General features: G+C 67.0%; 4 protein-coding genes across 8 annotated transcripts; all 4 read right to left on the minus strand.

Annotated features, from left to right (window-relative positions):
* Positions 1–206: 206 nt before the first annotated feature.
* On the minus strand, positions 207–10,521 carry VPS16 (VPS16 core subunit of CORVET and HOPS complexes). Its single transcript, XM_063336859.1, has 24 exons — positions 10,366–10,521; positions 9,972–10,060; positions 9,772–9,869; positions 8,863–8,991; positions 8,340–8,484; positions 8,158–8,273; positions 7,689–7,811; positions 6,769–6,824; positions 6,483–6,572; positions 5,765–5,859; positions 4,879–4,955; positions 4,506–4,637; positions 4,276–4,403; positions 3,819–3,854; positions 3,482–3,590; positions 3,276–3,410; positions 3,067–3,175; positions 2,702–2,799; positions 2,512–2,616; positions 1,916–1,993; positions 1,497–1,666; positions 1,270–1,366; positions 969–1,072; positions 207–648 (listed from the first exon to the last, which is right to left on the minus strand). Exons 1-24 carry the CDS (start codon positions 10,416–10,418, stop codon positions 504–506), a joined length of 2,517 nt encoding a protein of 838 aa, XP_063192929.1. The 5' UTR covers positions 10,419–10,521; the 3' UTR covers positions 207–503.
* Positions 10,522–11,088: 567 nt separating this feature from the next.
* On the minus strand, positions 11,089–13,576 carry LOC134516054 (N-acetyltransferase 8-like). Of its 5 annotated transcripts, none has more exons than XM_063335890.1 (2): positions 13,500–13,576; positions 11,089–12,064 (listed from the first exon to the last, which is right to left on the minus strand). In XM_063335890.1, the coding sequence occupies exon 2, from the start codon at positions 12,049–12,051 to the stop codon at positions 11,365–11,367; it is 687 nt and encodes a 228-aa protein (XP_063191960.1). In that variant the 5' UTR covers positions 12,052–12,064; positions 13,500–13,576; the 3' UTR covers positions 11,089–11,364. The 5 variants fall into 5 exon arrangements, with proteins under 5 accessions (XP_063191960.1, XP_063191961.1, XP_063191959.1 ...); XM_063335891.1 differs by lacking the exon at positions 13,500–13,576 and adding an exon at positions 13,311–13,437 and having other exon boundaries at positions 11,089–12,069; XM_063335889.1 differs by lacking the exon at positions 13,500–13,576 and adding an exon at positions 13,171–13,407.
* Positions 13,577–14,354: 778 nt separating this feature from the next.
* On the minus strand, positions 14,355–16,552 carry LOC134516087 (probable N-acetyltransferase camello). Its single transcript, XM_063335972.1, has 2 exons — positions 16,471–16,552; positions 14,355–15,544 (listed from the first exon to the last, which is right to left on the minus strand). Exons 1-2 carry the CDS (start codon positions 16,517–16,519, stop codon positions 14,868–14,870), a joined length of 726 nt encoding a protein of 241 aa, XP_063192042.1. The 5' UTR covers positions 16,520–16,552; the 3' UTR covers positions 14,355–14,867.
* Positions 16,553–16,840: 288 nt separating this feature from the next.
* CPXM1 (carboxypeptidase X, M14 family member 1) lies at positions 16,841–24,507 on the minus strand. Its single transcript, XM_063336293.1, has 14 exons — positions 23,853–24,507; positions 23,323–23,430; positions 22,349–22,458; positions 21,810–21,949; positions 21,660–21,744; positions 20,445–20,595; positions 20,174–20,262; positions 19,886–20,009; positions 19,445–19,641; positions 19,172–19,351; positions 18,657–18,954; positions 18,436–18,575; positions 17,861–17,963; positions 16,841–17,338 (listed from the first exon to the last, which is right to left on the minus strand). The coding sequence occupies exons 1-14, from the start codon at positions 24,505–24,507 to the stop codon at positions 17,082–17,084; spliced, it is 2,637 nt and encodes an 878-aa protein (XP_063192363.1). The 3' UTR covers positions 16,841–17,081.
* Positions 24,508–27,876: the final 3,369 nt, after the last annotated feature.

Here is a 27,876-nt window from a genome sequence, read left to right on the forward strand (position 1 = left end):
CCCATGAACGCCCTACGGGCCCCCCCATGCCACCCTCCCCCGGGGCCCCTGTCCCCGGGGAGCCCCCCCACCCCCCTCCCAGGCTGTGGGGGGACAACGGGGACACTGAGCATTTCTCACCAGGAGGCAGGGCAGCGAGCTCTACTCTTTATTGAGCAAGAAGGGAGGGGGCTATAAGGCAAGAGGGTTGGGGCTCCCCCCCTTACCTCCCCTTACCCCCCGGGCAGCCGGTGAGGAAGACCTGGGCCTGGTGGTGGCTGCAAGGTGGACACTGCCAGGGTGACCACAGCCCTGGCGCAGGACACAGACACCCATCTGCCACTCTGCCCTCGTCCCCAGTCACAGGCAGCCCCCCAGCAAGGTCGGGGGTAGGGGGAGCAGCAGCCTGGGCTGGGGGGCGATGAGGCTGAGAAGACTGGAGCGGTCCCAGTGGCAGGATGGGGGGCCTGGAGCCCCCCTGGGAGTGGGCAGGGGGCCATGGCAGGGCCCCCCTCGGTTGGGGCTCACTTCTTCAGGAGCTGGGCTCGGGCCCGGTTCAGCTTCTCCACCACGGCTGTGTCGGTGCTGGCCGTGCACTTGGACAGCACAAAGTTCATCTCTGTCTCGTTCTTGTGCTCGATGGCAGCATCGGCCGCCTGGTCCAGGTCCCTGCAGCAGAGCGGGGGAGCTGGGGGCGGTGTGGGGACAGCAGCCCCAGCCACCGTTCCCCCACGTCCTGGAGGCACCAGCCCCAGCAAGGGCAGGCACCCCATGCAGCCCCCTGCAGAGGCAAGGCCCAGGGTGCCCCCTGAGTGCTGCCCACATGCTCCTGGGGGGTCTCATACACCCCTGTCTCTCCCTGAGGCTCCCAAGCCCCCAGCCACGCTGCACAAGGACTTAGCTGCTCCTGGGAACAACCCTGCCCCGGACACCCTGAGCTGCCCCCACGCTCCCCCACCTGCCCCCAGGCTGGGGCTGAGCTGACGCACCCCACCAGGACGAAGGCCTTGACACGCTGCTCAGGGGTCACTCGGGGCGCGTACTTCTTGGCCTCGTAGCGGTTGTGGTGCTTCACCGAGATCTCCACAAAAGGCTGGAGAGAAAAGGATGAGGGTGGAAGGGTGGGGGGCTGGCGGCTGGGCTCCCCTGGCCCCCAGCTTCAGCCTTTGCCCCATGTCAGCCTGCCCAGGCTGCTCCACGCAGCGCCCTCCTGCTGCCACATGTCGTGGCCAAGGCCCACAGCCACCCACGGGGCAGGGCTGGCCCCCCTCCAGCAGGGAAAGCTCTTACCAGGTACCCGATAGGCGATTTCTTGCTCTTGGAGAACTTCTCCATCTCCTCCCAGTCGCCGCGGTTGGCCAGGGCACTGATCTTCAGCCACCAGTACCTGGGATGCAGGTCAAGCCGGCTCCTCTAGCTGCCAGGGCCCTGCAGCCCCCCAACCCCAGCCCCACAGCATGGCTCCTGCCTGGGGCGAGCCCCCGGCGCTGCACAGAGGAGCCCTGCCTTGGACCGACCTCTTATCAGGGATCTTGAAGTCCCGGTAGAGCTGCTCAGCTCGCTTGTGGTGGCCGTCCAGGATGAGGTTGGAGACAGTATCGTGCAGTGAGAGGTCGAGATAAGGCTTGTCAAAGTCTTCCTGGAGGTGTCGCTGGAGCCGCAGGAGCTTGATCTGATCCTCTGTGGCCTGCAGAGCAAAGTGACAGCCTAAAGGGTCCCTGTCCCAGCTCTGCCCCTGGGGCCCAGAAGGTCCCTGCCCCAGCAAGTGATGGCAGAAGCCCACCCAGCCTCAGCTGTGGAGCAGAGCAGGGGGACCTGCAGTCAAGCAGAGGTGGCCCAGCGAAAGCCCCATGCCCACCAGTGATGCCCTGCTCTGCTCCTGCCCAGCCTCAGGAGAGTAGGGAGGACCACACGTCACCTCCATGCCTGCACTGACCTTGGCAGCAAACTCATTCTTGGCTTTGTAGTACTCGTCCAGGGCATTCTGCAGAGCTCCTACTCGGCCCTCGATGCGCTGGGGACAGAGAGCACAGCCACTTCACCCCCTGCCAGCACAGATGTCGTGCTGCAGGGATGGGGCAGCACCCTCTGAGCCCCACAGGTAGGTCAGGAGGGGTGCCCAGTGCCAAGACACGGCCAAGGTGGAGCTCTGACTCTGCAATGCTTAGCTTTGATCCCCAGAGATGGGTAGAGGGCTGGGCCCTGCCTTGCTCTGGGTGGGATCCTGACCTCCCCCGTACATGCAGGTTGGGCTGGGTGTCTGCTAGCACAGAGCCTCCAGGAGATGATGGCCCTGGGCTACGAGGTGAGGAGCCCACTTTGAGCGTGGGGAGGGTGAAACCTCCGCCGGCTGCAAACACCCAGCGGGTGCCGCTGAACTGCATGGGGCAGAGGCAGCCACCAGGCATGAAATGTCCCCGTGCCCCTTCCCCAGCACACTCCCTCTCCCTGGCCATGCAGCTCCCTGGGTGAAGACGAGCCAGCCCAGAGCCTGCCAGCCCTTCCTCCCCACTCCTCCTGCCACTATCAGACCTTCTCCGAGTAGCTGGAGTGAACGTGGAAGTTGCCAAGTTCCTGGTGATTGTCGTCCTGGTTATACAGGTCCTTCAGCGTCTCCCGCTCCTGGTGCTTGCAGAACTGGGGAGCGATGGGGTGGTTAGGGAACATGACGGCAGACACCACGGTGGCTCCCAGGGGCCACGCGTGCAGTGGCAGCCCCTACCTGGCGGTACAGGCTCAGAGCCACCGGCTGGTTCTGCAGCGTCATGAAGAAGGTGCCACGATTCAGCTCATTCTTCAGGTGGAGCACGACGGTATAGACTGGAGCAGAAAACGGGGTTCAGGATGGAGGGGATGGGGACCTTGCCCCAGCATGGCTGGCCCCATGGAGCAGCACCAGGAGGGGAGTGAGGGGACATCCAGGCACAGAGCAGAGACCCATGCTGAGGGTGAGCACTGCCCCATAGGACTCAAGCAGCTCCTACCACCCTCATCCCATAAGGCACAGAGCCATGAACAGGCTCCTCAAGATCCCATGTCTCTCCCCTCCTCTGCTGAGCCCCTCTTCCTCTCAGCCCTGACCCTTACCCAGATCAGTGTCCCCACTCTCGATGGCTTTGCTGAGGGCCAGCTTGCTCCGCTTCATCTTCAGCAGCAGCGGGACCTGCTCCCCGGAGCGTGGCTCATACTCCAGCAGCTGCAGGCAGCAAAGGGGTCATCAGCACGTGGCCACCGCATGTGACCCCTCCAGCCATCCCACCACCCAGCTGGACATGCCACAGCGCTAGCCAAAAGACCTTGATGGCCAGCTCTGTCCTGCCGCAGTCATAAGCCCGGGCGGCAATCTCAGAGTAGGAGATGCCCGGTGTGTCGCCCAGCTTCTGGTTGATGGCGTGGGCCACCTCCTCATCGGACTTGTCCTTCTGCTGCACCTGGAAGGGCATGACCAGAGAGGTCTCTGCATGGCCACAGACAGGCAGAGCCTTCCAGGATGCATCCTTACCTTGTAGCAGGCCCAGTGGGCCAGGATGCGGCTGACGCCCTGGATCTCCGAGAGGCGCAGGTACTCGCAGATCCTGATGGCCAAGGGGTAGAGCCGCCGCAGGACCAGCCTGGTGTGACACACCGGGGGTCAGCAGCACGGCCCCACACATTTCTGAGGAGTTGAGCAGCTCAGCCGGCCTCGCAGGGGGCCCCGAGAGCTTGGAGCCTGCTCTGCCCCTGGCCAGGGGGATGGGGACCATGGGGATGGGGACTTCACTGTGCCTGGACACTGCCTTGGCCCAGGCTGCCTGGGGACAGGGCCAGAGCTATCCTGCCCAGCTCTTGGGGACCCTTACCTGTCCAGTAGGACCTCAATGGTGAGCCGCTTATATCTGCAGGGAAAGTCAAGGGACATCTTGAACTGCAAAACCCCATGGAGCACAGGCAACGTGTGCTGGGTGCCTGCCCGCTTTGTGGCAGCATCCCTGTTGGCACCCCCAGGCCAGCCCTGGCACATGTGGCTGTAGGGCCAGTTCAGATCTGCAAGCACCCCAGGCCAGCTCTGTGGGGTGTGATGCGCATAGAAGTCCCAGCTACAGACTCCTGCCATGGGGCCCAGAACACAGCTGGTGCCCATACCCTGCAGGGCTGGCAGCTGAGCGTCTCCGCACCTTTCTCCACCCCATCTTGCTCCACCTACAAGGTGGTTGCCCCAGCAGGGCCCAAAGCCCCAAAACAGCACCGATCCTGCCCGGGCCAGATCCTGCACCCACCCCAGGGTCACCATTCGTGTGCCCATCCCACGGAGGATACTGGGTGAAGGTGAGGGGGATGCCGATCTGGTAGTCCCGGATGGCGTTGAGCACCCGCAGGTCCTGGCACATGCGCACGAAGCTCTCCGGGGGGAACTTGTCGATGAAGCACTTCCCGAAGGAGGCTGCCTGCAGGAAGAGTCAGGCGGTGCTGGGGCTGTGCCGGCCATGGCACAACCACCGGCCAGCGGGAAGTTGTCTTCAGCTGCAGCCTCCCTTCGCCTCACTCACCCTCAGCAGTGACTTCTGGGTGTCCGGCTCGTGCTCGTAGCCAGCCGCCTCGATGCACTGGCTCACCGCCTCCGGGAGCAGCTTCTGGTCCTTGATCTCCCGCAAGTACTCATCTGCCTTCTGGCTCTCCTTCTGCAGGGGAGCACGGCCCATGGGGAGAGTGGCAGGGTGCTCACCAGACAGGGTGGGCCCTGAAAGCCCCAGCACCCCTGGGACTGAGGGCGAAGGGAGCCCTTGCCCTGGCACATCAGCCCCATCAGGGATCTCTGGGATCTCCCCCTTCCCGTCACCACGGGATAATGCTGACAACGGTTTGCATCGGAGCCACCCCAACCTCCTCAGGGGTAGGCAGGAGCGGGGCAGCAGGCCATACCTCGTACTCCTTCTGTGCCTCCAGCAGGAGTGCCCCCGGGGCCATGGAGGCGATCTTGAAGATCTCCTGGCTGGCCTCTGCAAAGACAGGGAAAAAAAAACACGTGAGAGGCTGCCCCAGCCCAGGCACGTCACCTCACCCACTGCACCCTGCTGCCCCACCATCCCTGCCTGCCGCTCTGGGACACCAGGAGGACACCGTGGAGTGCCACCATGCTGGCACTGTCCTTCAGCAGGGCGGGAGCACGGCCACCACCGGCCCAAGGAGCTGGGCAGAGCTGTGTCAACGGACAGCTTGAGGCTGCTCTTCCAGCCCTTGCGAACGCAGCCCCCAGTAAATGCCAAGCCAACAGTCCAAGAGACAGAGACGGGGGCAGCTGCCAGGACACGCAGGTCCCAAGGAGCTATTCCCCCACACAGAGCCACAGCAGCTCCCGGGACCTCCGCTCTGGAAACATGAGGGTGGCAGCAGCACAGGAGGTGAGGAACAGGCGTGCTGAGCTGTGCCAGGCTTCTGTTCAAAGCACAGGGGCTCTGGCAGCAGGAGGGGGAGGTGGCAGCCTACAGGGCTCTGCTCAAGGACACAGGGGCTCGGCAGAGCTGGCAAAGGAGGTGACCAAAACTGGCACGGTGCTGGGGAAGGAGGGAGCCCAGGGCAAGGCAAGGGACTGGATTAAGCCCGGCACTAGACGGCGGGGTCAGGGCACAGCTCTACTCTGCTGTGGGGCCCTCACGCCCTCCTGAGCCTCCAGAAAGGGCTGGGCAGGCCGGACCCCCCCGCTCCGCCACAAAGCTGGCACAGTCATGGGCACTGAGCAGTGTCAGAGAGACCTGCCTGCCTGTGTGCAGGAGGTCCCACTCAGCGTCGACACCTGGCGCCATCTCACCTGGGATCTCATGCAGGAACTCGTGGGAGGTGCGAGACAAGATCCGGACCCCGTCCAGCTCGGGGACCAGGTAGGAGTCTTCATCCAGGACAAACCTGCGCTCCCCGCTAAGGGCTCACGGGAAGAAAGCAGCTCTGGGTGCAGCCCATCCCTGCTGAGGGCCAGCCTCACCGATGCCATGGACTGCCCCCCTGGAACCCCTGTCCCCCCTGGCTCATGACCACCCTTTCCACAGAGAGGCAGGAGGGCATGGGATCAGCACTTGGGGGGGCAGGAATTCCCCCACCCACAGGAGCCCTCGCCCATGGGGAATTAGGACCAGAGCAGACCTTGGCAGGGACCTTGGCTCTTCCCTGCTGCAGGAGCTTTGGTGGCTCCCAGCACCAGTTCTGCTCTCGGAGCCGAGCGGGAGTGGAGTCCCCTCAGCGGGAAGGCTTGGACAAGGAGGGCAAGGGCCAGTGGGGGGAGACAGTAGGGGTTTTTGCTGCTGTACGGGAATGGAGTGGCTGGGGCGGGGCAGGGGAGATTGTGGCAGAAATGCAGAGGAGAGGAAAAAGATCAACCTCCTCTGACTGTCCTGGGGGCTGCTGACGCCAAGGGGGGCTCCAGGGACACCAGTGCCTGTGACAGATGGCAGTGGCCCAAGGAGGGACCATGGATGCTGTCCGTTTGGGCTGGCCTTTGGAAACACCACTGGTCCCTCTTCCCCAAAGGATACTGGATGCACTCCGTGGAGTTCCCTGCCACCATCATCTGCCGGTCCCAGGCCACCACCACGGCACGCTGCCGGCTCCGGGGACGCATGCACCTGTTGGGGAGCCCCAGCTTAACCCCAGCCCTGCTGCAGCCCCCCACATCTGGGGCGGGGTCACGAGAGGGTCCCTCTTGTCCCAGAGAGGCAGAAGGGAGGCCACAGAGCCGAGCAGACTCTGACAAAGGCTTGGGGTACTGGAAGAGCACGGGTGGGCACAGCCTGGGGCAGAGCGGGCCTGGAGACCACTCACCAAACCATCTGCTTGGGTGGGGATCGGATGCTGCTGTTGAACTCGCAGAGCTTCTCCTGCGGCAAGAGAGAGATGGGTCAGGGGGACAGCGGTGCAGGGACAGGTGGCATTTTGTGCGCACTGGGGCCAAGAGCTGAAGGGAGCTGCTGGGGGATGAGCAGCACAGCCCAGGCTGTGCCAGGCCCCGGAAACGTGGGTGCCATTCCGTGAGCAGGTCCCATGGGAACACCTGGCCCAGTGTCCAGCTCTGGAGGCAGCCAGAGCTGCGTCTGACGCAGCCGAAGGGTTAGGATGCTGCGTGAGCGCTTAAACAGAGTGTGAGAAACATTCCTCCATTGCTGCACACACGCACTGCCTGCACGTAGAGCAAGTAAGCAAACGAAGGTAAAAGGAGTTGTCAGAGGACATGGAAGGCAACCAGCACCTCACCAGCACGACACCACAACGTGGGGGAATATACAGGGCGGAATCATGACTCGCAAGCAAGCCCCCGACGCCGAAGTGACCACAGCAGTGATGATAAGGCTGAGATTGCCTGGGAAACAGTATGAGGACCAGCAAGTTTGGGTATGGAAGTAACAGAACTGTGACCAATAGGGAAAAGGTAGATAGCAGTGGGCTGTTTATCTGAGGGGAGTTTGGACAGAGAAAGGGAGGTGCAAGGCCAGCAAAGAGGTGGGTCCAGAAATAGAAAAAAGTGTAGAGTAAGGTAGAAGATCAGGCAAAGAAAAAAAGAGAGTGGATCTCCCAAGTGCAGGCACCTGTGGGGGCAGTGAGGCCAACCTGCAGCCCTGAGTCCACAGGGACCCCAAGGGAACCTGCTTGGACACTCCACCCTGCTGGGTCCATCTGCCAGCCAGGGAGAGGAGGGGTGGGCTGTCACCCTAATGCCCTGCAATGAGGAGAAGGGAGACGCTCACCTTCAGCGTGGCCAGCCCCATCCAGATGTAGCCGGTGTCGGTGAAGAGCGCCAGGCAGCGGTAGTTGAAGGACACGGCCATTTGCAGATAGGCACCAGCAGAGGGGCTCATGCCAGGGGGCGTCTGGGACAGGGAAAGGGTGAGGGTCACACCTGGGGGGCACACTCTGGGACGTAGGAGACGTGCCACACACCAATGCCAATGCTGCCTAGGGACTAGTCAGAGCAGGTGTCCCTTCCCACCCTGTGCCCACTCAATCCTCACCCCTTTGCCCCTGGACAGGATGGGGCCATATGTCCCTGCTGTACACACCTTTCCATGGGACAGTAGAAGGAAGGACCTGCCAGCAAGTGCTGGGGGCTGGAAAGCATCCCATGGGACAACAGGGGACAGGGGAAGGACCTGCCAGTGAGTGTGGGGGACTGCAGACCACCCTGCTCCCTGTGACCGGCCACCACAGCTCACTCACCACCACAGAGCAGGAGGTGTTGTCCAGGAGGTAGAGGTCCTGTCCGACTGCCAGCAGGACAATGGTGACTCTGTCCTGGGACAGCACAGCCCAGCAGGAAGGAGGCTTCTGAAGACCTGCCAGGCACCAGCGTCAGACCCCTGCACCCAGCCGGAGCAGGGGGCAGCGGGGAGGGGACGCACCGGGAACCTCGGGCATCCTGCGCAGCTTCAGGTCGTCGATGTTGGTGGTCAGGGAGAAGCGGTGCGCCCCAGTGAGGATGGCCACGCCGGTGCCGTACTCCGTGTGGAAGACCTTCGCCTCCAGCACGTGGTTCTGCAGCACCTCCTGTGCCACGGAGAGAGAGCTGGGGCCAGGCCAGGGCAGCCGGGGCTCGTCACCATGCTGCCGCTGCTCTGGGAACAAAACTACCCCAGGGAGGAGCGAGCCCACCCCTGTGCTGCACTGCTGGTAAGTGTCCCAGCCCAGACAGGACTCACTCCTGCAGCAAAGCAGAGGATCATTCCGGCCCCAGGGGCCATGGGGACAATTGCCAGCTCATTCCCAAAGGCAGGCAGCCCTACAGGGAGGCTGGGAGAGACCCAGACTCCCCACTGCGCCCCATGGGGCTGGGGGATCGCTCAGGGGGGTCTTGCAGCACTTGATTCTCCATCACACAAACCCAGCCCTGGGCATCTCTTGAGGTCCCCATCCTGCCCCACTCACATTGCCCATGCTGAAGTGGCGCTTGAACTCGCAGAAGAGGTTGTAGATGAGAACGGTGCCATCCTCCTGGATGCACAGCAGGTCCTCGCTGGCCGTCCAGCCCAGCTGCACCAACTGGCCACTCTTCCACTGCGGGCAGGAGACACATGAGCATGCCATGGGGCTGCTCACCTCCCAGATGGCCAGCCCAGTCCCAGAGACTTCCCTCCAGGAGACACACATGAAGCCAACAGCCATGGTTGGGCATCTGCAGCTCTGATGCCCCTGGCTGCCCTGGCTTTGTAGGGCCCTGTGGTTGTGGCAGGTTTCCTTGTCCCTCCATGTCCTCACTGCCCTGTGTCCACCCCAGCCCCAGATAGCAGGAAAAGGAGGACGCTCCTGCGGTGCCAACGCTGCGGCTCCTGTCCCCACCCCAGCCCCTTCTCCCAGGGCTGGGCAGCCTTCCTCTACCTACAGCTCTCCCTGTCCCCCCTTGCACACATCACCACTTCCGAGCAGCTTCTCCAAAGCTTTCAGGAGGCTGTGGGAGCTGCATGGAGCCATCACCCTCGAGAGCTTGGGGTGCTCAGGACACATAGCAGCATCTTGCTTCCCCATGGAGAGACCAGAGGAGATGCCCAAGGGCATGCGAGCGAGTGGCACAGCAGAGGTGACTGCCAGCCTAGCAGCCCAGTGATAAACCTACAATACCCAGCCCATAACCCAGCTGTATGGCCTTCGGTGCCACTGGTGATCCCTTCCGCAGTCCCTCTGCCTGGCTTATCGCTGTGAGGGACAGAGAGCTACAGCCTCAGGCATCCTCTGATGGGCAGCCAGGACTGTCCCAAGCTCCCTGGCACATCACAGACCTCCATGGAGCACCTGGGGCACAGCTTAAAGGAGGGGGCGGCCGCCCCCAGAGCAGCTCACCGGGATGCTGGCCAGGAGAAGCCCCGAGGCTGAGTAGATCTCCAGCAGCGGGCGGGCACTGGGGGATTTCTCCTTCCGGGCGTTGTTCTTCAGCAGAGCTGTGGGTGGGATGGGACAGTCCGTCTGAGCCATCACTGCTGGGGGTCCAGGACAGCCCCTGCCCCAGCGGAGGGTCCCAGGGGGCCGGGGCCTGACCCTACCTATGGGTCCCCCGTACGGGGCAGCCGCCACCAGGCAGTCCCGCAGGTCCTCCTTCAGGTTCCACTCCATGGTGTACAGCTCGAACTTCCTGCGGGCGATGGACAGATGGATGGGGGCCCTAGGGACAGTGCCCACCCCCTGACCAGCCCCGGGACCCCCACTAGCCCCAAGACCCACGGCCGCCCTGGGACCCACCGACCAGCCCCGGGACACCCCAGCCAGCCCCAAGACCCACGACCAGCCCTGAGAACCCCCGAGCAGCCCCATGGCCGGCCCCAGTACCCACCCGACCTCCCCCGGGACCCCCTGGCCGGCCCCAGGGATGGGGAGGGGCTGCCTCTGGCCGGTACTGGGCCCAGCCTCTGTACCGGGCCGTCCCCCGCCGCCCCTCACCGGTAGAAGGCCTCCTCGCCCAGCGGGTTCCAGTTGGCCGTGTAACAGTCCATGGTGCCGGGATGGGACGAGCCGGACCGGGTACCGCCGGCGGAGCGGCCTCGACCTGGGCTTCTCTCCTGCGCTTCCGCCCGCCCCGCCCCGCCGCGACGCCGGCGCGGCCGCCGCCATCTTGCGTGAGGGCAGGGGAAAGAGAGGGAGGGGTTAACCGGGGACCGCGGCCATCTTCAGTGAGGGCACGGCGCGTCGGCGCCGCCGCCATCTTCAGTGAGGGCATGGCCGCCCGCCCGCTTTTGGGCCCTGGAGACCCCTGTCCCCGGGGGTATCCCCTGACCCCATCCCTGGATTAACCCCCCCTCAGCACCCCGGGGGCCCCTGGTCCCCTCATCCCCAGCACAAGTGTCCTCCTGCCCTGGGCACCCAGGATGCCCTTGTCCCCCAAGATGTCCCCTGTCCCCCAAGGTTTCCCCTGGGACAGCTCGGGGACAGCCCCAAGCCCTTCCCGCAGGCAGAGCGGGCACACCGATGCGGGTGGAATCTCCCGTGTTATTCGCAGCCCTGTGGTGGGCAGGGGGTGTGGAGTGGGGGGGCTGGCAGGCGTGCGCGGGCCCGGCCGGCGGGCACAGGCAGGCTGGCATGCAGGGGCACGCGTGCGGACATGCGGGGCACAGCCACCCGTGCACACACACAGGCAGACCCGCGTACACACACAGCCCAGGCGGCTCACCCGCAGGACGCTATATTTATTTCTAGAAAACTAGGGATGGGCCCTGGCAGCCCAGCCAGGCATGGCCTCCCCCCACCCCAGCTGCCAACCCCATGCGAGTGCCACGGCGGTGACAAGGCTGAGGGGGTGCCACATGCCGGGGCCAGGGTTTGGGGTGCCGCGGCGGTGGCTGGCATGGCACGGGCTGGGGCCAGGGGTGACGCAGCCGGCGCCTTGTGCGCCGGGGATGTGGTGGGACGTGCCGCGGCGGCGTCAGGGTGCGGTGGCAGCACCTAGCGTGGCGGGGCGGCAGTGCCACCGGGCAGGTCGCAGCGGTAGTGGAAGATCTGGAAGCAGAGGAGGCTGCCGAGCAGCGAGGGGCTGAAGGTGCCCACCTTCTTGAAGCCCTGGCCCTCGTAGAGCCGCTGGGCGGCCACCTGCACCATGGAGGTGGAGAGGACCACCGCCCCGTAGCCCCTCGCCCGGGCGAAGCGCAGCACCTCCCCGCAGAGCGCTTTGGAGATGCCCCGGCCCCGGTAGTCCTTGCTGACCGACATTCTCTTCAGCTCTAGGGCCACCCCTCTCTCAGCCGGATCCTGCGCCGGTGCCACGGCCACCATGCCCACCACGGACCCCCCAGCCTCCGCCACCCAGAAGCAGGAGTCGGGCGCCCGCAGGTAGCTGGTGGAGATGTCGCAGAGGTCGGTGCACAGCGCATCTTGCACGTAGGAGGTGCTGAAGGAGCGGACCACGGGCCAGGTGGCCGCCAGTGCCAGGGCCACGGCCGCCAGCCCCAGCACCCAGTAGCCGGCAGCTGCCCGCACCGTTGCGAAGAGGACCAGCAGCCCCAGCTGCGCCCGCGCCGAGCGCAGGATGTGGCGGTAGCCGGCCGGCGCGTGCTCCAAGATGCCGCGGGCGAAGAGGGTCCGCACGGCGTCGTAGTCCTGCTCCCGGTACTGCCGGATGCGGTAGGACGCCATGGGCTGCCGGCACCTGTGGTACGGCACAATTGGGGTGTCGGGGCAGTGCCGGCCTTGGACACGGAACCCCTGGGCATCCCCAGACCCCGTTGCTGGAATGGCACTGGCAAACAGGCAGGGATCGCTGCCTGAGCACCGTGCAGCTGTGTTAGCTCCTGTGGGCACCAGCCTGCGCTCTGTGTCGCCCCACCAGCATAATTACCCTCTTCCCACTAAAAATCCCCAGCACCAGCCTTGCCTGGGGTGGGCACCCAGGAACCCCGGCCCCTTTTGGGGTTCCTGCCCTGACCCCCCTGCCCCTTTTGGGGTTCCTGCCCTGACCCCCCTGCCCCATGCCTCCTCCCACCCCTCTTTTTCCCCTTGGGGATCCCAGGAACCCCTCCAAGCATCACCTGTCTCATCCCGGTTTTCCCTGCTTCCCCCAGGGCTGGAGCAGCAGCCATGCCAGGGGGGTGGTCCCACATGGGAGTCTCCACAAGGGCAGGAGCAAAGCAGGCTGGGGACTCCTGTCTCCCCCCTGATGGGGACACAGAGACGCTCACCCTGCCCCAGGCTGCGGGGAGCGGGTTTGGGATGGGACACCCAGGAGCGGGGAGCAGGACCTGGGCGGGGGGGTGAAAGGAGGACCAGGAGGATCTGGGGTTGCCAGCCCCCCCCGACTCCCCGAGCAGCACCAAGACCCCGGCACTCACCGATGGCGGTGCTGGCTCCCCAGGAACCACAGCACAACAAAGCCCGGGCAGAGGTGGGCGGCTGCCTGGGTGCCCGTCCTTTGCCCCGTGCTGCCGTGGGAGGAGCAGGGCAAAGGGACATGGAGGGGGAGATGATGGACACAGGGAGATGATGGACACAGACCCCCCCCGGGGGCTGCTCGGGACAATCAGTGGGTTTGTGCCCCGGATCACGGGGAGGTGGGAGGGGGGCTGAGCCTGCGTGGGGATGGCTCCCCCTGCCCCGAGGAAGGGGTTGGGGGCCCTGAGCTGCCGAAAACACCGCGGGGGTCTGCACTGGGGGCTAAAGGGGACCGTGGCCTCACCCCCCCGCAACTGCCAGGGCCCCGGTACCCCGCACCCCCCCCCTTGGCAAACTCCCAGTCCCTCCCCCCCCACCTGCTGCTACCGGCTCTGCTCCTCCCCAAACCCGGGACTGCGGCTGTGCAGGTCCTCCGAGCGAATGCAAATGGGGGGGTCCCTCGCCAGGCCCTGGGGGTCCGGTAACCCCCCCTGCACGGGGGTGGGGGGGCCCTTTGCTTCCCTCAGACCCGGCGCTGGCCTGTGCGTGTGGCTCCCACCGCTGTCGCAGAAAGATGCCGGCTCCGTTCAGCCCATCGTTCTGCAAACCTTCGGGGATGTCGCCCAGCTTTGGGAGGTTGGCGGGGGGCTGGGGGGGGGGTGGTGGTGCGTGCTCCGGTGACGGCACCGGGCTGTACCCCCCAGCTCGGCCCTTACCCGGGCTGACGGCGGCTCCGGGGACGTGACAAGCGCAGGCGCCGAAGGAGAAGTGCCGCCCCCGCTGATGCCGGGATGCTGCCATAAACCGAGCCCTGAGAAGGTTATAGGGTCACGCACAGCCTTGGCTGGGTGATTAGCGGGGGGGTTCACTCGTGTGCGGGGATGGGGGTCCCGGGCAGTGACGGGGGACGGGCAGAGCCCGTCCCCCGTCACTGCCCGGGTCCCCCATCCCCGCCAAATGGAGGAGATGCTTCGGCACTGGACCCCCGCGGTGGGGAAGCCTCGCTGGGATGAGGAGGGGGGGTTTCCAGGCATATTTAACCCCTTTGCCAGCTCCCGAGGGCTGCTGCAGCCCCCAGCCCCCTCCACCCCCAGCTCCCTTATTGCAGGTGGGCTGAGCCCCATGGCACCCACTCAGACCAGCCCCACCGGGGGACTTTGCCCGGACCCAACCGCAGGCAGCGGCGGTGGCCGGTGCTGCCAGGCTCCCTGCCAGGGGGTTGGGGCTCGTTTTATGGCCAAGTCACCTTTTCATGCCTTAAGCGAAGGCCACCCGTGTCCAAGGTGGGGGGCACAAGGAGCCCTTGGGGATGGCCAGCCCCCAGGAATGCGTGTCCTTGCCCCAGGGGACTGGCTGGCAACCAACTGACCACTGTCCCCTGCCCTGGGGAGCCCCACCAGCACAGCAGGTTTGGGAAAAATGTGGGAGGGGTGTCCCTGTGGTCTTACAGTGCCCCATGCATCCCCATTCCATGGGGATGCCATGGGGCTCCTCGTGGTGATGGGGACCCCCATCATTCCGCTGGGGTGGCCACCCCAGGACCCTGTGCCGACATGGGAAGAACGACCCAGCCCCGCGCTGCGGACGGTCCTTTATTTCTCCACCCCATGCAGGGGCAGCACCTGACCCGCAGGCACTGCGGAGCAGCCAGGGAGGGTGGTGGGGGGGAACGGCTTGGGGGGAGGCAACACATGGCCGGGGGTCTCTCTCGGGTAGCCACATGCTCCCAAGGGGACACAGTAGCATCAGGGCCAAGCAGGACTCAGCCTGGCCCCCTCCCGGAGACTGAACCCCACCATGGGGCAGGGCACCCTTGTGCCCCACAGACCCCCCCACCGCATGTGGCACAAGGGTCCCTACCCCCCGTGTCACCCCCGTGCCGGCGTGCAGCACACTCCCTGAGAAGCAACGCCCACACGGCTCCATGGCAAGGCACAGCCAGGGGTTGGGAACACGGCACCCACCGCCCCACGGCGGCGCCGTGTCCAGCAGGCACGGTCAAGAGCAGCATCCCACAGCACAGCCCGCGCGGCCATGCCGGTGCCGGGGCACGACGGCCGCCCTCACCGGCGCTGTGGCGGGGCTCAGGGTGTGCCGGGCAGGTCGTAGCGGTAGGTGGTGATGGTGCAGTTGGCCAGGCGGCCGTAGGCGGTGGGCAGGACGTAGCGGCGGTGCTGGCGGAAGCCCAGGCGCTCGTAGAGGGCCCGGGCCTCGTGCTGCAGCATCAGGGTGTTGAGCACCACGGCCCGGTAGCCACGCTGCCGGGCAAAGTCCAGCGCGGTGCGGGCCAGCGCCTTGGCGATGCCCAAGCCTCGGTAGTCCTTCCGCACCGACATCCTCTTCAACACCAGCTCCCCGTCAGCGCCATTGTCGGCCGGCCGCACCCCCACCGTGCCCACCACCCGCTCGTCCGCCTCCGCCACCCAGAACTGGGCACCGGCGCTCTCGGCGTAGGCAGCCCCGATGTCCCGCAGGTCGTCCCCGAGGCAGCGGTCGATGTAGGTGCTCCAGGCGCAGCCCAGGAGGTGCCGGGCCAGGGCCAGCAGCAGGGTGAGGGCCAGGACGGGCAGCAGCAGGGAGCGGGCACTGGCTAGCAGCAGGCAGAAGGTGCAGCCCAGCGCCAGCAGCGCCCAGGGCTGCCGCAGGACATGCAGGCACAGCGCCGGCGCGTACTCGCTCATGCCGGTGGCGAAGACCTCGCGCACCGTCTCGTAGTCCTCCTCGCAGTACGGCCGGATCCGGTACTCCACCATGGTGCCAGCTGGGGCGGGAAGTGTGTGTGTGTGTCGGGGCTCAGCTCCAGCAGGTGTCCCCCGCCACTGGGGCAGGTTTGGGGGTCCCACTGCCTGCAGGGCCGGGACAGTGCAGGCAGGGAAGCAGCTGCCCCCAGCCCCGCAGAGCCCCCCCCATCCCACAGACACCCCCTTGCACCCCATGGGCCTGTCCTGTCCCCCTCCATCCCCCAAGGGACCCTTCCTCATCACACCTGGGAGTGACCCCCACACACCTCCCTACAAGCCCGCCCCCCTCGCATCCCGTGGGCCCCCTCAGCCCCCCTGTCAGACCCCTCATGGTCCCAGCACCCCCTGCATGCCCCCCAATACACCACAGTTCCAGCACCCACAGACCCCCCACCCGGACTCCCCCCAGGCCCGCTATGGTCCCAGCACCCCATGGACCCCCCCACCCTGGACAGCCCCAATGCCCCCAAGGTCCCAGCACCCCACAGACCTCCCCACATTAGACTCCCTCATGCCCCCACCACCCCACGGACCCCCCATCCAGACCCCCCCCCAATGCCTCCATGGTCCCAGCACCCCACGTCCCCCCACTCTGGACCCCCCCAGGCCCCTCACAGTCCTGTCCCAGCACTCCATGGAACCCCCACGTGGACTCCTCCCACATCCTTCATGGTCTCAACACCCCATTTGCCCCCCACCCTCCGAACTCCCCCCAATGCCCCCACGGTCCCAGCACCCCACGAACCTCCCACCCTGGAGCCCCCCATGGTCTCAACACCTCCCGGACCCCCCACCTTGGACTCCTCCCGGACCCCCCACGGTCCCAGCACCCGACGGGTCCCCCACATTGGACCCCCCCAATGCCCCCACGGTCCCAGCACCCCACGTCCCCCCACGCTGGACCCCCCGCCGGTGCCCCCGACGCCCCGCGCTCCCGGCCCCGCACCCGCGCCGCCGCCAGCGCCCGCCTGACGCTGACAGGGCTCGCGGCCCATTGGCCCTCGCGCCTTTCGGGGGCACGCCCTTCCCGCCGCCACGAGCCAATCGGCTCCCAGCAAAGGCGTCCCCGGTGTGACGCCAGCGGGCGGGACAGCCGGTCATGTGGGTTAGACCTAAGGGAGGCGTGGCCAGAGCGTGGGGGCGTGGCCTCCGCCGTTGAGCTTCAGGGTGAGGGCGGGGCCACGTAAGAGGCGGGGCCACGTAAGGGGGCGGGACTTGCTGTGTCCCCAGGCGGGGCGGGGCGGGGCGGGGCGTGCGGCGGGATCCGCTCCGGTGCCGTTGCCGGTGTGCCGGGCCGGGGCACGATCAATCCCGGTCCCATCCCCGCGGGATCCGTCCCCGGACAGAGGCCCATCAGCAGGCGCACGGGCAGCACAGCCAACTTTACTGAGAGGCGTCCCGCACAGCGGCGACGCCGGGAGCTCCCGCTCCGGATCCGGCCCCCCCGCGCCTTCCCGGTCCCGCCGGCCGCCGGCTCGGGCTCCAGCCCTCGGTCCCCGCGCCGAGCCCGCGGCCCCGGGCCGTCCCGTCCCCCCCCACCACCGCCAGCACCCCCGGTCACGGTGTGCGGCGGTGGGCTCGCAGGCGGCGGAGGCGCTGGCGGCGCAGCCGCAGGTCGGGGGGCAAGGGGCCGCCCGCGGGCAGCCGCCCCCGCAGCCGATGCCGCCGCGCCCGGGCCAGGCGAAAGCTGCAGGGGGTGGGCACGTTCTCGTAGGAGACGTGGCACGGCTGCGTGGCCGCCTCGTAGCCCTCGGCCCGCGCCGTCACCTCGTACTCCCCCGGGTTCAGCAGCCGCCAGTAGTCCCCGTCGAAGGCTGCGGCAGCGGGGTGGGGCCCGTGGGGCGTCGGCGCTGCCACACACCCAGCCCCAGCCCCGTGCCTTGTCCTTATCCCCACCCTCTTCCCCTTCCTCGTCCCTGTTCCCATCCCCATCCCCGTCCCCATCCCCAATGCTATCCTCTGCCCCACCCCATTCACATCCCCAATCCTATTCCTGTCCCTACCACATCCCTATTCCCAGCCTCTTCCCATCCCCATCCCATTCCCCTTCCCATTGCTATCCCTGTCTCATTCACATCCCCAATCCTATTCCTGTCCCTGTTCCAACATCATCCCCTTCCCATTCCCATCCCATCCCCATTCCCAACCTCATCCCATTCCTATCCCAATCCCCTCCCTACCCCATCCCCATTCCCATCCCCTCCCCATCTCCACCCCCAATCCCATTCCTGTGCCCATCCCATCCCCATTCCCAGCCTCATCCCATTCCCATCCCAATCCACAATCCCCAATCCCATCCCATTCCCGTTCCCATCCCCATCCCTGTCCCACTGTACCCGTCCGGACGTCGTGGTTGATGCCGTCCACAGAGATGATGGCGTTGGCGATGCCCTGCTCCGTGTCTCTGTCCCGAACCACCCCCTTAATCCCACGGTGCACCTGGGGACCATGGGCCGGAGCGGGTGTCAGCGGGGCAGGCGTGCAAGGGGCACACATGTGCACACACACACACACACACATGTGGTGCTGTGTGTGCCCAGACCCTGGTACGGCACACGGTGTCATGGCACACGCAGCGGGTGGCGCACACCCACTGCACAGGTGTGCTACAGGCGGCACCGGCACACCAGGCACACGCGTCTTGCACACACAAACCCGTGCAGGGAGCACACACACCCCATGCATGTGCACTTGCCACGCGCATGCCGAGCCCATGCACTATGCCTGTCGGGGACATGGAGGGGGGACGTGGAGCTTTAGGGGTGTTTTGGGACCCCTGAGCCACTGCTGCAATCTGCTTGGCCTCTGCCAAAACCCTGACCCCTTGGTGCCCACGTCCCTTGCAGCACCCCACAGCGTTTTCCCCCCCCACAGGACCACGGAGCCACCCAAGGGGGTCCCCGTCCCCGACCTGCTCCATGTAGAGCAGCAGGGACTCCCGGTTGTTCTCCCACTCGGCCGGCAGCTCGGAGGCGTGCGGGAACTTGTCGCAGGAGAGCTCCACCGTGATCTCGAAGCAGTTGGTGTGCAGGTAGCTGAAGTCGTTCATGCCTGCACAGGATGCAGTGTGGGGAGAGTGTCAGGGGGGGTCCCTGGCTACCCCCCTCACCCCATCCCGGCCCTCCCACTCACTGCCGGGCACCGTGTGCCAGTTGGCCCCGTTGATGATGTTGCCAAAGCGGATGAAGTCATCGTAGTGGCAGAGGCGCCGCTCCTCGCTGGCCATGGCCAGGTTGGAGGTGGCGTAGACAGTGGCCAGCCAGCGGAAGACCCCGTCGTCGGCGGTGGGGGTCAGCTCCTGCGCCTTCCAGTAGGTGCGGGTCATGTCGAAGGGGTAGGTGACCACCAGCTCCCCGCCATGCAGGTTGGCGCTCAGCACAAAGGGGTACCGCTGCATCCAGTCGATCACCGCCCGCGTCTCGGGGGCCACCTGGGTAGGGGGACACTGTGTCAGAGGGGACCGTGGTCGGTCCTGGTGGTGAAACCCCCGCTGGGCTGGGGGAAAGGCTCCCATCGTCCTCTCCTCAGGGTGCATGGATGAGACCTCATGGGTCCGTCCCTGGCGCAGCCCCCCCACGGGTGGGCATCACCCAGGCGCACTGTGTCAGGAGGAGGGGTGGGTTTCAGGGTGCCCATGGTGTGCTCACCGTGGCATTGGCAAAGGTGTAGTACTCAGGGATGGGGATGTAGTGGTTGGGGAACTCATGGGGCACCAGGTCGTTGTCCTCAGCATCCCACAGCGCTGTGTTGAGGTCGGCGAAGTTGTGGTTGAGGTCGATGCCCTCGTAGGTCCAGCGGCCCATGGCCCAACCTGACAGCTCCGAGCCCTGTCAGGGGACAGGGTCACCGGGGACCAGCGCTAGAACGGCCCCATGGCGGGTCGGTGCTCAGCACCCTGGGACTGGGCAGCCCGACCCTACCAGCTTGTAGGCGGTCTCGTAGCCATCGGGGTTCATGGAGGGCAGGAGGTGGATGCGGGTCTCGGTGACCAGCTGCACCACGCGGGGGTTGCCCAGCCGAAACTCCCGGCACAGGTACTCCATCAGGTTGAGCAGCAGCTCCCGGCCCAGCACCTCATTGCCGTGCATCCCCGCCACGTAGCGGAACTCTGGCTCGCCTGCCAGGCACAGTACACAGGGGAGGGGGGGGCCTCGGCCACTCTGGTCCTCTATACCTCATGCCAGCCTGGGCATCCCTGGTCATCCCGTCCCCATCCTGTACCAGCCTGGGCATCCCTGGCCACACCATCCCCATCCTGCACCATCCTGGGCATCCCCGTCCATGCTGTCCCCATCCTGTACCAGCCTGGGTGTTCCCAGCTGTCACCTCCCCTCCCTCCCCTGCAGCCGCAGGGTACCTACCCACTTCGTGCTGCCCGGGGTTGTCGGAGATCTCCATGACATACATCTTGAGGCCCAGGTAACTCTTCCCGATGCTGTAGACGCGGGTGATGTCGGGGCACTCGTCGTTCACTCGCTTCATCAGCTGGGGAGGGCACAAAGCTCTGGCTCAGGGTCCAGGAGCACCTGGAGCCCTGCCCCATTCCAGGGTGCCCCCAGAGGTGCGGAGACTGCCATTGCCCCACACTGTGCTGCGCCCAAGGGGGTGTGGAGCCCCCCTGCCCCATGCTGGTGTGGCAGGGCAGGCACCTTTCTCATCTCCTTGTAGTTGTGATGGCGGAAATCCAGCTTGTCGGTGGGCAGGGGCTGGCTGTCCCAGGCGTAGATGTTGTTTGGGTCTGCGAGGAGCCGGGCGGGCACCAAGGGGACAAGGGAGGGACACAGTCAGAGACCCTTTACGAAGTGGGAACAGCCCAGACCCCAACTCTGGGGACAGCCCTGGCAGAGCGTGCCCATCCCAGATGCTTGCAGGTCGGGTTGAGGGGTGGCGGGCAGCAGGCAGAAGGCAGCGGGCACCCACCTGGCAGCGGGCAGCCCAGGACCTCTGCCCGCAGGCAGATGGTGCCGTTCTGGAACCAGGTCTGGGGGTTGATGCGCAGGTAGCGTGCCACCACCGGCGAGGGCAACAGGTTGAGCACCGGCGTCTCGGGGTCCTTGTTCCCGGGGAAGACCTGGAGGGAGGGATGGATGCAGCCCCTGTGGGTCCCTGTGCCGGGGGGGACCTGGCTGGGGGCTGTGAGGATGGGGAGCTGCAGCAGAGCCACCCGCCAGGGCCCAAAGGGTTACAAGCGCCGCAGCCATGTCCAGCCCTGGCCTCCCCTGGCCCCTCTCCAGCCCCTAATGAGGAGCAGACAAACGGCTGCGGCGGGTGGTGCCCCAAGCCCGGCACCACCGACGAACAACCGACGAACCGGAGCCCCAGTGGTGCCACAGGGCCCGGGGCGCCCGTGCCGCTCTGCACCCCCAACCCCATCACCCCAGCACCCAGAGGGGAGGGTACCCCCGCATGGTACCCAGGAATGAGCACAGGGACACCAAACCCACCCCTGGCACAGCCTTGGCATGGCAACCCCCAAAGGGGCCACTGGCATAGCCCTGGCGCAGGGACCCCAATGCAGCCACTGGCACAGACCTCGCAAAGGGACCCCCAAACACCCCCCTTCCCCAGCCCTGCCACAGGAACCCCCAAACCCACCCCGGCACAGCCCTGGCATGGGGACCCCGACCGCTGGTCCCTGGCTGTGGGAGCAACGTGGCTGGCTCTGGCAGCCCCTATATCTGACGCCTCCCTGAACACAGGCGTGCCCACGCCGGGGGGGCTCGCACACCCCCCTGTCAACTCCCACACGCTTGTCCCTGCATGGGCAGCACCCAGAGGCGCACACCCGAGCACCAGGCTGCCATGTTCGCCTTCGGGCGCTGCCGGCCGTGTGCCGCGTGTGCCCCCACCATGCTCACACGCGTGCACCGGGGGGGCCTGGCAGGCGGCCGGAGCGGCAGCCAGGGACAAGCAGCCTTTGTGCCTGGTGCCCAAGGGGGGAAGTACTGGAGGATGCTCACGGGTGGAGAGGCCAAAGGCAACAGAGCTGGGTCCCAGCACGGTTAACCCCCCCCGGCACAGTTAACCCCCCCATGCCCTCGCTCTGCTTGGGGAGCCGGCCAGGCTGGGGGGTCCCGGGGGGGATCCCTGCTCCCACCAACCCTGCCCGGGGCTGCTCCCCATGGGGGCACCTACCGCCTCCTCGGTGCCGTTGCGGCACGGCTGCCATGTGTGAGTGTCGTTGCTGACCTGAACTTTGTAGGATGTCACCCAGTCGTACCTGCGTGGGGGAGAGGGTCAGCGGGGGTCCCAGTCCCCCACCCAGCCCCCCGGGGGATGCCTTACGTCCAGATGGAGTTGAGCCCCTGTGTGATGACACCGGTGAAGTTGGTGAGCCGGCGGGCATCCACCTCTAGCCACTGCTCCGTGTCCTCCTGCCCCGCGCACCAGCCGCCGTCGTAGAAGTCCCCGTCGTACAGCCCTGACTGCGGTGGGGGGAGTGTCAGGGACAGGAGGGGGATGCAGGGGATGTCCCCACTGCCCATCTGTCCCCAGCCCCGCGCCACCCCTGTGCTCCCAGCTGCATGGCACCACTTGGCTGGGGGACCAAGTCCCAAGTTTAACGGGACCCTTCAAGGGGCGGTGGCAGGGTCCCCCCATCCAACATGGAGGTGGGTCCGGTGGTGCTGGCAGATCTGGCTCCCACCGGCCGTGGCGAGGCTGGAGGGGTCCCTGTGGGAGAGCCCCTGCTACATGTGTGCCATCCACATGCCATCTACACGCCACACACACAGTAGGCACATGCCATGCGCATGCCACAAGCCACGCAAACATGCCACACACGCCATGCCATGCACATGCCACGCACACGCTGCGTGTCCTACCTGGATGTTGAGGCGCCCGCGGTGGGCGCCCAGGCCGTAGCGCTTGTCACTGGAGGATCGGAGCTGGGAGTCCAGCACCCGCAGGGACTCCAGCCCCAGCGGGGGACACACTGGGGGCAAAGCAGAGGGGGCCGGGCTCGCTCAGAGACCCCCGTGCACAGCTGCCCCCCCACAGGGATCCCTCCCCAGGGCTGTCCCCGCTCTGTGTCCCTCCCTGTGTGCCCAGGGGCAATGCCTGGCAGGTCCCGTGCCATGTGCCTGCTCAGTGAGGCTCAGCAGCCCGCCTGTGCTGGCTCCGTGCCTGCCACCCCCCCTGGCCCCACTCCCAGGCTTTGTGGGGCCGGAGCGGAACACACAGGCGAGACCCCAAGCTCCAGCTCCTGGTGCAGGAATGCAGCCGGGCTCTGCAGCCACGGCCACGACCGCAGCCAGGGCAAACCCTGCTCCATGTCGTGCAAACCCCACTCTGCGTCACGCAAACCCCACTCTGCGTCATGCAAACCCCGCTCCCCTTCACGCAGAGGGGCAGGGGGGAGAGTGGGGGCGTGGGGGGGGCAGGGGAGCCCTGCCAGCATCCTCACTGCAGGATGGGTGTGTGTCCACACATGCGTGTGTGCGTGCATGCGTGCGCACAGTTTGCAGGGGGCTGTTTCTGTGCCGTCGCAGTGTTGCTGGTTGCGCGTGTCCAGGGTGTGCATTGTGTGACAGCACGGAGACCATGCGTGTGATGGCATGTGCCTGGCATGGGTGGTGTCGGTGACCCCCCCGGAGCACAGGGGAAGGGCTGGAGCTGCTCCCCACATATGTGGGTGCATGTGCCGAGGTGTGTGGGTGTGCACCCCTGCACCGAGCACCCAATGTGGGTGCACACTGTGGAGGTGTGTGCATGGCGCGGAGGTGTGTACACATGCATGTGTGCCCATGCAGCCCCCCCAGGACCCTCTGCCCCGTCCCCCGGCGCTGAGCATACGTACGAGGCTCCTGTGGAGCAGCTGTGTCCTTGCCCGGAGCCTTCGGCTTCTTCTTCACCACTTTCTTCTTTACCACTTTAACCCGCACCAGCTTCTTCCTGGGTGCCGGGGCTGAAGAGGGGCAAAGGGACCCCCGGGGTGGTGGGGTCCTCAGGGACCCACGCACCCATGCATCCCATCACTGCCCACACATATGCACACCCACACACGGTCCCTAACACTCATGGGGGCACCCTGGGGCACCCCCTCAGTCTACATGGGCTGCGGCACTGCCCCGGAGGTGTGCCCGGCCCCCAGCACACACACACACACACACCACACACATGTGCGCACACGCACCCTTGTGCACACACACTTTAAACCACTCCCCTACACACACACACACTTGTGCACACACATCCCTGCACACCCAGCCGTGTGCTCACACACACACACATACACACACACGCTTGTACACACACGGGTGTGCTCACACACACTCGCACCCCCCTACCCGCCCCGAGCAGCCCCCCGCCCCCCCCGGCGGCTCCTACCTTTGGCCCCGGGGCCCCCCTCCTTCAGCCGCCCGCGCTCGGGGGGGCCGGAGCTGGAGGGGGCTGCGCTGCCCGGGGTCCCCCCCGCCGCGCTTTTTGGGGGGGTGGCCGTGGTGCTTTTTGAGGTGCTCGCTCCGGTGCCCTTCGGGGGGGTCGCCCCGGTACCTTTGGGGGGGCCCGACGTAGTGCCCTTCGGGGGGGTCGCTGCCGTGCCTCTCGGAGAGGTCGTGCCGGTGCCTTTGGGGGGGCCCGTCGTGGTGCTCTTCCGGGGGGTCGCTGCGGTACCTCTGGGGGGGACCGCCCTGGTGCCTTTGGAGGGGCCCGCCGTGGTTGGGGGGGGCCTCGGTGCCGTGCCTCTCGAGGGGGCCGCCCCGGTGCCTTTAGGGGGGGCCGTCGCGGTGCTTTTGGGGGGGCCCGCCGCGGTTGGGGGGGGGCTCGGTGCCGTGCCTCTCGGGGGGTCCGCCGCCGTGCCTTTTGGGGCAGCCCCCGCGGCGCCCCCGGGGGTGCCCGTCTGCGTGGCTCCGGGGCGGACGGGCTCGGTGGGGGCGGCCGCCAGCCCCCGGGGACGTAGGGGCTTGCCGGGGGGCGCCGCCCAGGCGGGCGGCGGCGGGGGGGAGAGCAGCAGCAGCATCAGGGCGAGGGGGAACCCCAGCATGGCCGCGGCGGAGCGGAGCAGCCCCCGGCCCTGCCTGCCCGGCGCTGCCTGCCCCGGCCCAGCCTGCCCCGGCCCTCCCCCGCCGCTCTCGCCGCCCCTCCCCGCCCCCGCCCCCCGCCCGCTCCCGCCTGGACGGGACCCCCGGGGGAAGGCGGGGGGGGGCGGCACCGGTCGCTCGGGGCCGTGGTGGAGCCCGGCCGGTCACGCACGCTCCCACACCCCCGCGGCCCCGGGTGGGCTCCCACCCTCGCGGCCCCTCTACTTTCCCGCTGAGCACGTCGCTGCCCCCCCCGACAGGAAAAGCGCCTTCGGGCCGGGCAGGGTGGCAGGGCAGGGGTCCCGCTGGGCTGCCCGGGGGTGTTGGGTAAAACTGTCCCCCGCCTGTGACCAGCTCCCCCGAGAGCCCCTTCGAACAGGGGACACCGCGTCCAGCCTGCTCACCCTGCGGTCCTTGTACCGTGTCCCCACCGTGTCCCCACCATGTCTCTGCTGTTCCCAGCACCGTACAGTGTTCCCGCTGTCCTCGCACCCTGTCCCCACTGTGCTTGCACCCCGCAGTGTCCCCACTGTCCCCAGCACCGTATCCCCACTGTCCTTGCACCCCGCAGCGTCTCCACCACCCTTCAGTGTCCCCGCTGTCCCCAGCACTCTGCGGCGTCCCCACTGTCCTTGCACCGTGTCCCTGCTGTCCCCAGCACCCTGCAGTGGCCCCGCTGCCCCGGCACAGCCGGCGTCTGACCCTGTTCCCGGGGCTGAAGGGGAGCAGCCGCTGGGGCCCCCGGAGCCGATCCTGCAGGCAGCCCCCCGGCATCGCCGCGCAGGGCGGGGGGATGCTGGGCGCCGGCAGGATGAGGCCCCGGGAGACGGATCCCTACCGGGGTGCGGCCTCTCGCCGGCCGCGGTCCCACGGGAAACCCACGGTCCCTTCCTCCACGCGCGCAGCAATGTGCCGGGATGCCGGGCACACCGGGCTGGTGGTGCCCGCCATCCCCCGGAGCTGCCGGCCGACCCCGGTGCTCCCCGTGCCTCTGCCGGTGAATGCATCCCGGCTGCTCCCGGCGCCGGTTCTCCCGGCACGGAGACCCCGAGCGTTTCCCGGTGGAAGCCGGAGGCAGCTGGAGCGGCTCAGCCCTTTCCGACAGGGAGGGAAGGGAGAGCTGCGGGGGTGTGTGTGGGGGGGTCCGCCATCCCCGCCTCTCCGCAGCCGTCAGTGCTGCCGGCCGAGCCCGGGGACCCGGGAGGCCCCGGGAACCGCCTGCGCGGAGCAGAGCCCGCCCGGGCTTCCCAGCCAAGTCCCGGCACAGAGGAGGCGCCGAGCAGCGGCGATTCATCCCCGGCCTTGCCAGGCAGTGGGGGATGCCTCTGCCCGGCAAGGGACCCCCCCGCGGAAGGTGGTAGCCCGCAGTGCCCAGAGCCCGGGGCATCGCCGGTGGGACGGCGGGAGCGGGGCACCGGGCACTGCCAAACCACTGTGCCAGCACCGCGGCAGGTGTGAGCGGGCCGGGCCCTCCCCTGCCCTCCCCCGGCATCTCCGGCCGGAGCCAGCGGTGAGGTCCGAGATGTGCGCGGTGCCGGAGCCACACAGGCAGTGCCGGGCTTGGCACTGCCCACGTTGCCGCTGTGGGGAAGGAGCGAAGCACCGCAAGGACAGAGGTGTGGGCAGGGGCTGGCAGCCCGGTGGGATGCCCAGGGTGGGAGGTAGGGGTCCGGGTCAGGGTGCCCAGGGGCCGCCATCCAAGTGAGGGGGAAGGTCTCTGGGTTCTGCCTCTGCTCTCACCCTGAGCAGGATCCTCCAAAAAGCCATCATGCTGCTGCTGGCACTGCCATCAGCCTCCCATGAGCTCATTTTCCACCCCAGAAGGACTTTCCCAGCCTGACTTTTATTTCTTTTATTGGGATTTTCTACAGCTTCCAGCTGCAGGGCTGGGCCAAGCGGGTGGGAAGGAGCTGGCTGGGCTTGGGCCACTGGCACCCTTTGGTGGCAGCTCTATGTTCACCCAGCTGGAGCAGGCATGGGAGCGGAGCTGGCAGCTTGGGGTACTGGTCCCATCGCCAACCCCATCCGTGTTCCTGTCCCTTCCTAAAGGTCTTCATGGGGCTGCTCCAGAGCTTGCTGCAGCCCATGGCACTTGCAGCCAGTCCAGGATCCTTGGATCCCTGTGCCCAGCGGCTGCGAAGGCAGCACAGGAGTTGGGGTGGTGCAGGAGGCCATCCAGCCGCAGCATGGCTGCGTGTTCCTCCCGGCTGAGAGCGTCCCTCGGGACCTGCCAGCACCAAACAGGGCTGTGCTCGGCTGAGGACAGAGTGGGACCGGCTCCTCCAGCCCTGCAATGCCACGGGATGCTCCTGTGGGACGGGGCCCTCTGGCCCTGTATCACCTAAGGATGCTCCTGAGGGATGGGGTGCTCTGTCCCAGCAGCACCTGGGGTGTTCCTTTCCCATCACTGGCTGGGAGTGGGGGACAGCTGGGACCAGACTGGCGCTGGCGCGGGGCCCAGATGTCTGGCGCGCAGGATGATGCTTTGTTACATGCCTGTCTCTGGGGGCTGGATGGTGGGAAGGGTTTTGCTATGAAGCTGAGGCATCTCCCGCATCCTGCCGAGGGCTCTGGAAAGGGCCCAGGAGGGGAGGCTGCCCTCACTGGCGTGACTCAGTCCCCACGTGATGGGACTTTCTAGGTTTGCTGAAGACCTGGCACCTCTCTGCACCCTCCCGGCTGGGGTGCTGGGCGCAGCGCCCGGCTCCGGGGCAGGAGAGGCCAGCAGGGCTGGCCCCGCTCCCGGTTCCCCAGGGCCAAGGCACACAGCTCGGCAGGCTCCGGCGCTCCGATTCAGCCTCGCTCAGCACTTCCAGGGATGTTATGAATTTCCCCATGCAGCTTGGCTGGGAGTCAAGTCGGCCGCGTCCGCACTGCCGGCAGCTGCCAGCTCCTGCTGCGGGAGATGACTTAAAGGCGCCATAGCCTGTCCCGGCAGGGATGCCGTCGGATGGCTGCCTTGTCCCCCCACAGCACCCCACAGCCAGAGCAGGGGTGGCAGTGGGGCCAAACCCACCAACTCGGCTTAGGAACTGGTGGCACCACCAGTGCTGGTGCTCCTGGGAAAGTCTGCTGCTTTCCATAGGTGTGGAGAAGTCCCCCCTGGCACCCCTAGTGTCGGGGTGTCCCAAAACGGGAGTTTCTCCCTTAGGGTGGAATGGCTGAGCCCTGGGGATGCCGGTGCCCAGCACCCGGTGCCGGTGCTGCTGCCTGCCTGGCTCGCTGCCCCGGCATGGGAACCGCAGGCTGCGGCTGAGGTTGGGGCTGCCAGCCAAGGCAAACGCTTTGGCAGCCACCAGGCTGGCCACGGGGCTTGTGCCCAAACCGCTGGG

This window comes from Chroicocephalus ridibundus, chromosome 5, assembly GCF_963924245.1.
Source record: "Chroicocephalus ridibundus chromosome 5, bChrRid1.1, whole genome shotgun sequence".
Taxonomy (NCBI): Eukaryota; Metazoa; Chordata; class Aves; order Charadriiformes; family Laridae; genus Chroicocephalus; species Chroicocephalus ridibundus.

Coding starts and splice junctions, on each gene's coding strand:
- VPS16 (XM_063336859.1), bottom strand. CDS start 10,418: ATGGACTGTTACACGGCCAACTGGAACCCGCTGGGCGAGGAGGCCTTC. Junction 2,617..2,701: donor CTCTGAGCCTGTACCGCCAG/GTAGGGGCTGCC, acceptor ATCGCTCCCCAG/TTCTGCAAGCACCAGGAGCG. Junction 1,367..1,496: donor TTCAAGATCCCTGATAAGAG/GTCGGTCCAAGG, acceptor CCTGCATCCCAG/GTACTGGTGGCTGAAGATCA.
- CPXM1 (XM_063336293.1), bottom strand. CDS start 24,507: ATGCTGGGGTTCCCCCTCGCCCTGATGCTGCTGCTGCTCTCCCCCCCG. Junction 20,596..21,659: donor GCAACGGCACCGAGGAGGCG/GTAGGTGCCCCC, acceptor CCCTCCCTCCAG/GTCTTCCCCGGGAACAAGGA. Junction 17,964..18,435: donor TGCTGCTCTACATGGAGCAG/GTCGGGGACGGG, acceptor CATGGTCCCCAG/GTGCACCGTGGGATTAAGGG.
- LOC134516054 (XM_063335890.1), bottom strand. CDS start 12,051: ATGGCGTCCTACCGCATCCGGCAGTACCGGGAGCAGGACTACGACGCC.
- LOC134516087 (XM_063335972.1), bottom strand. CDS start 16,519: ATGGGCCGCGAGCCCTGTCAGCGTCAGGCGGGCGCTGGCGGCGGCGCG. Junction 15,545..16,470: donor GGGCGCTGGCGGCGGCGCGG/GTGCGGGGCCGG, acceptor TTCCCGCCCCAG/CTGGCACCATGGTGGAGTAC.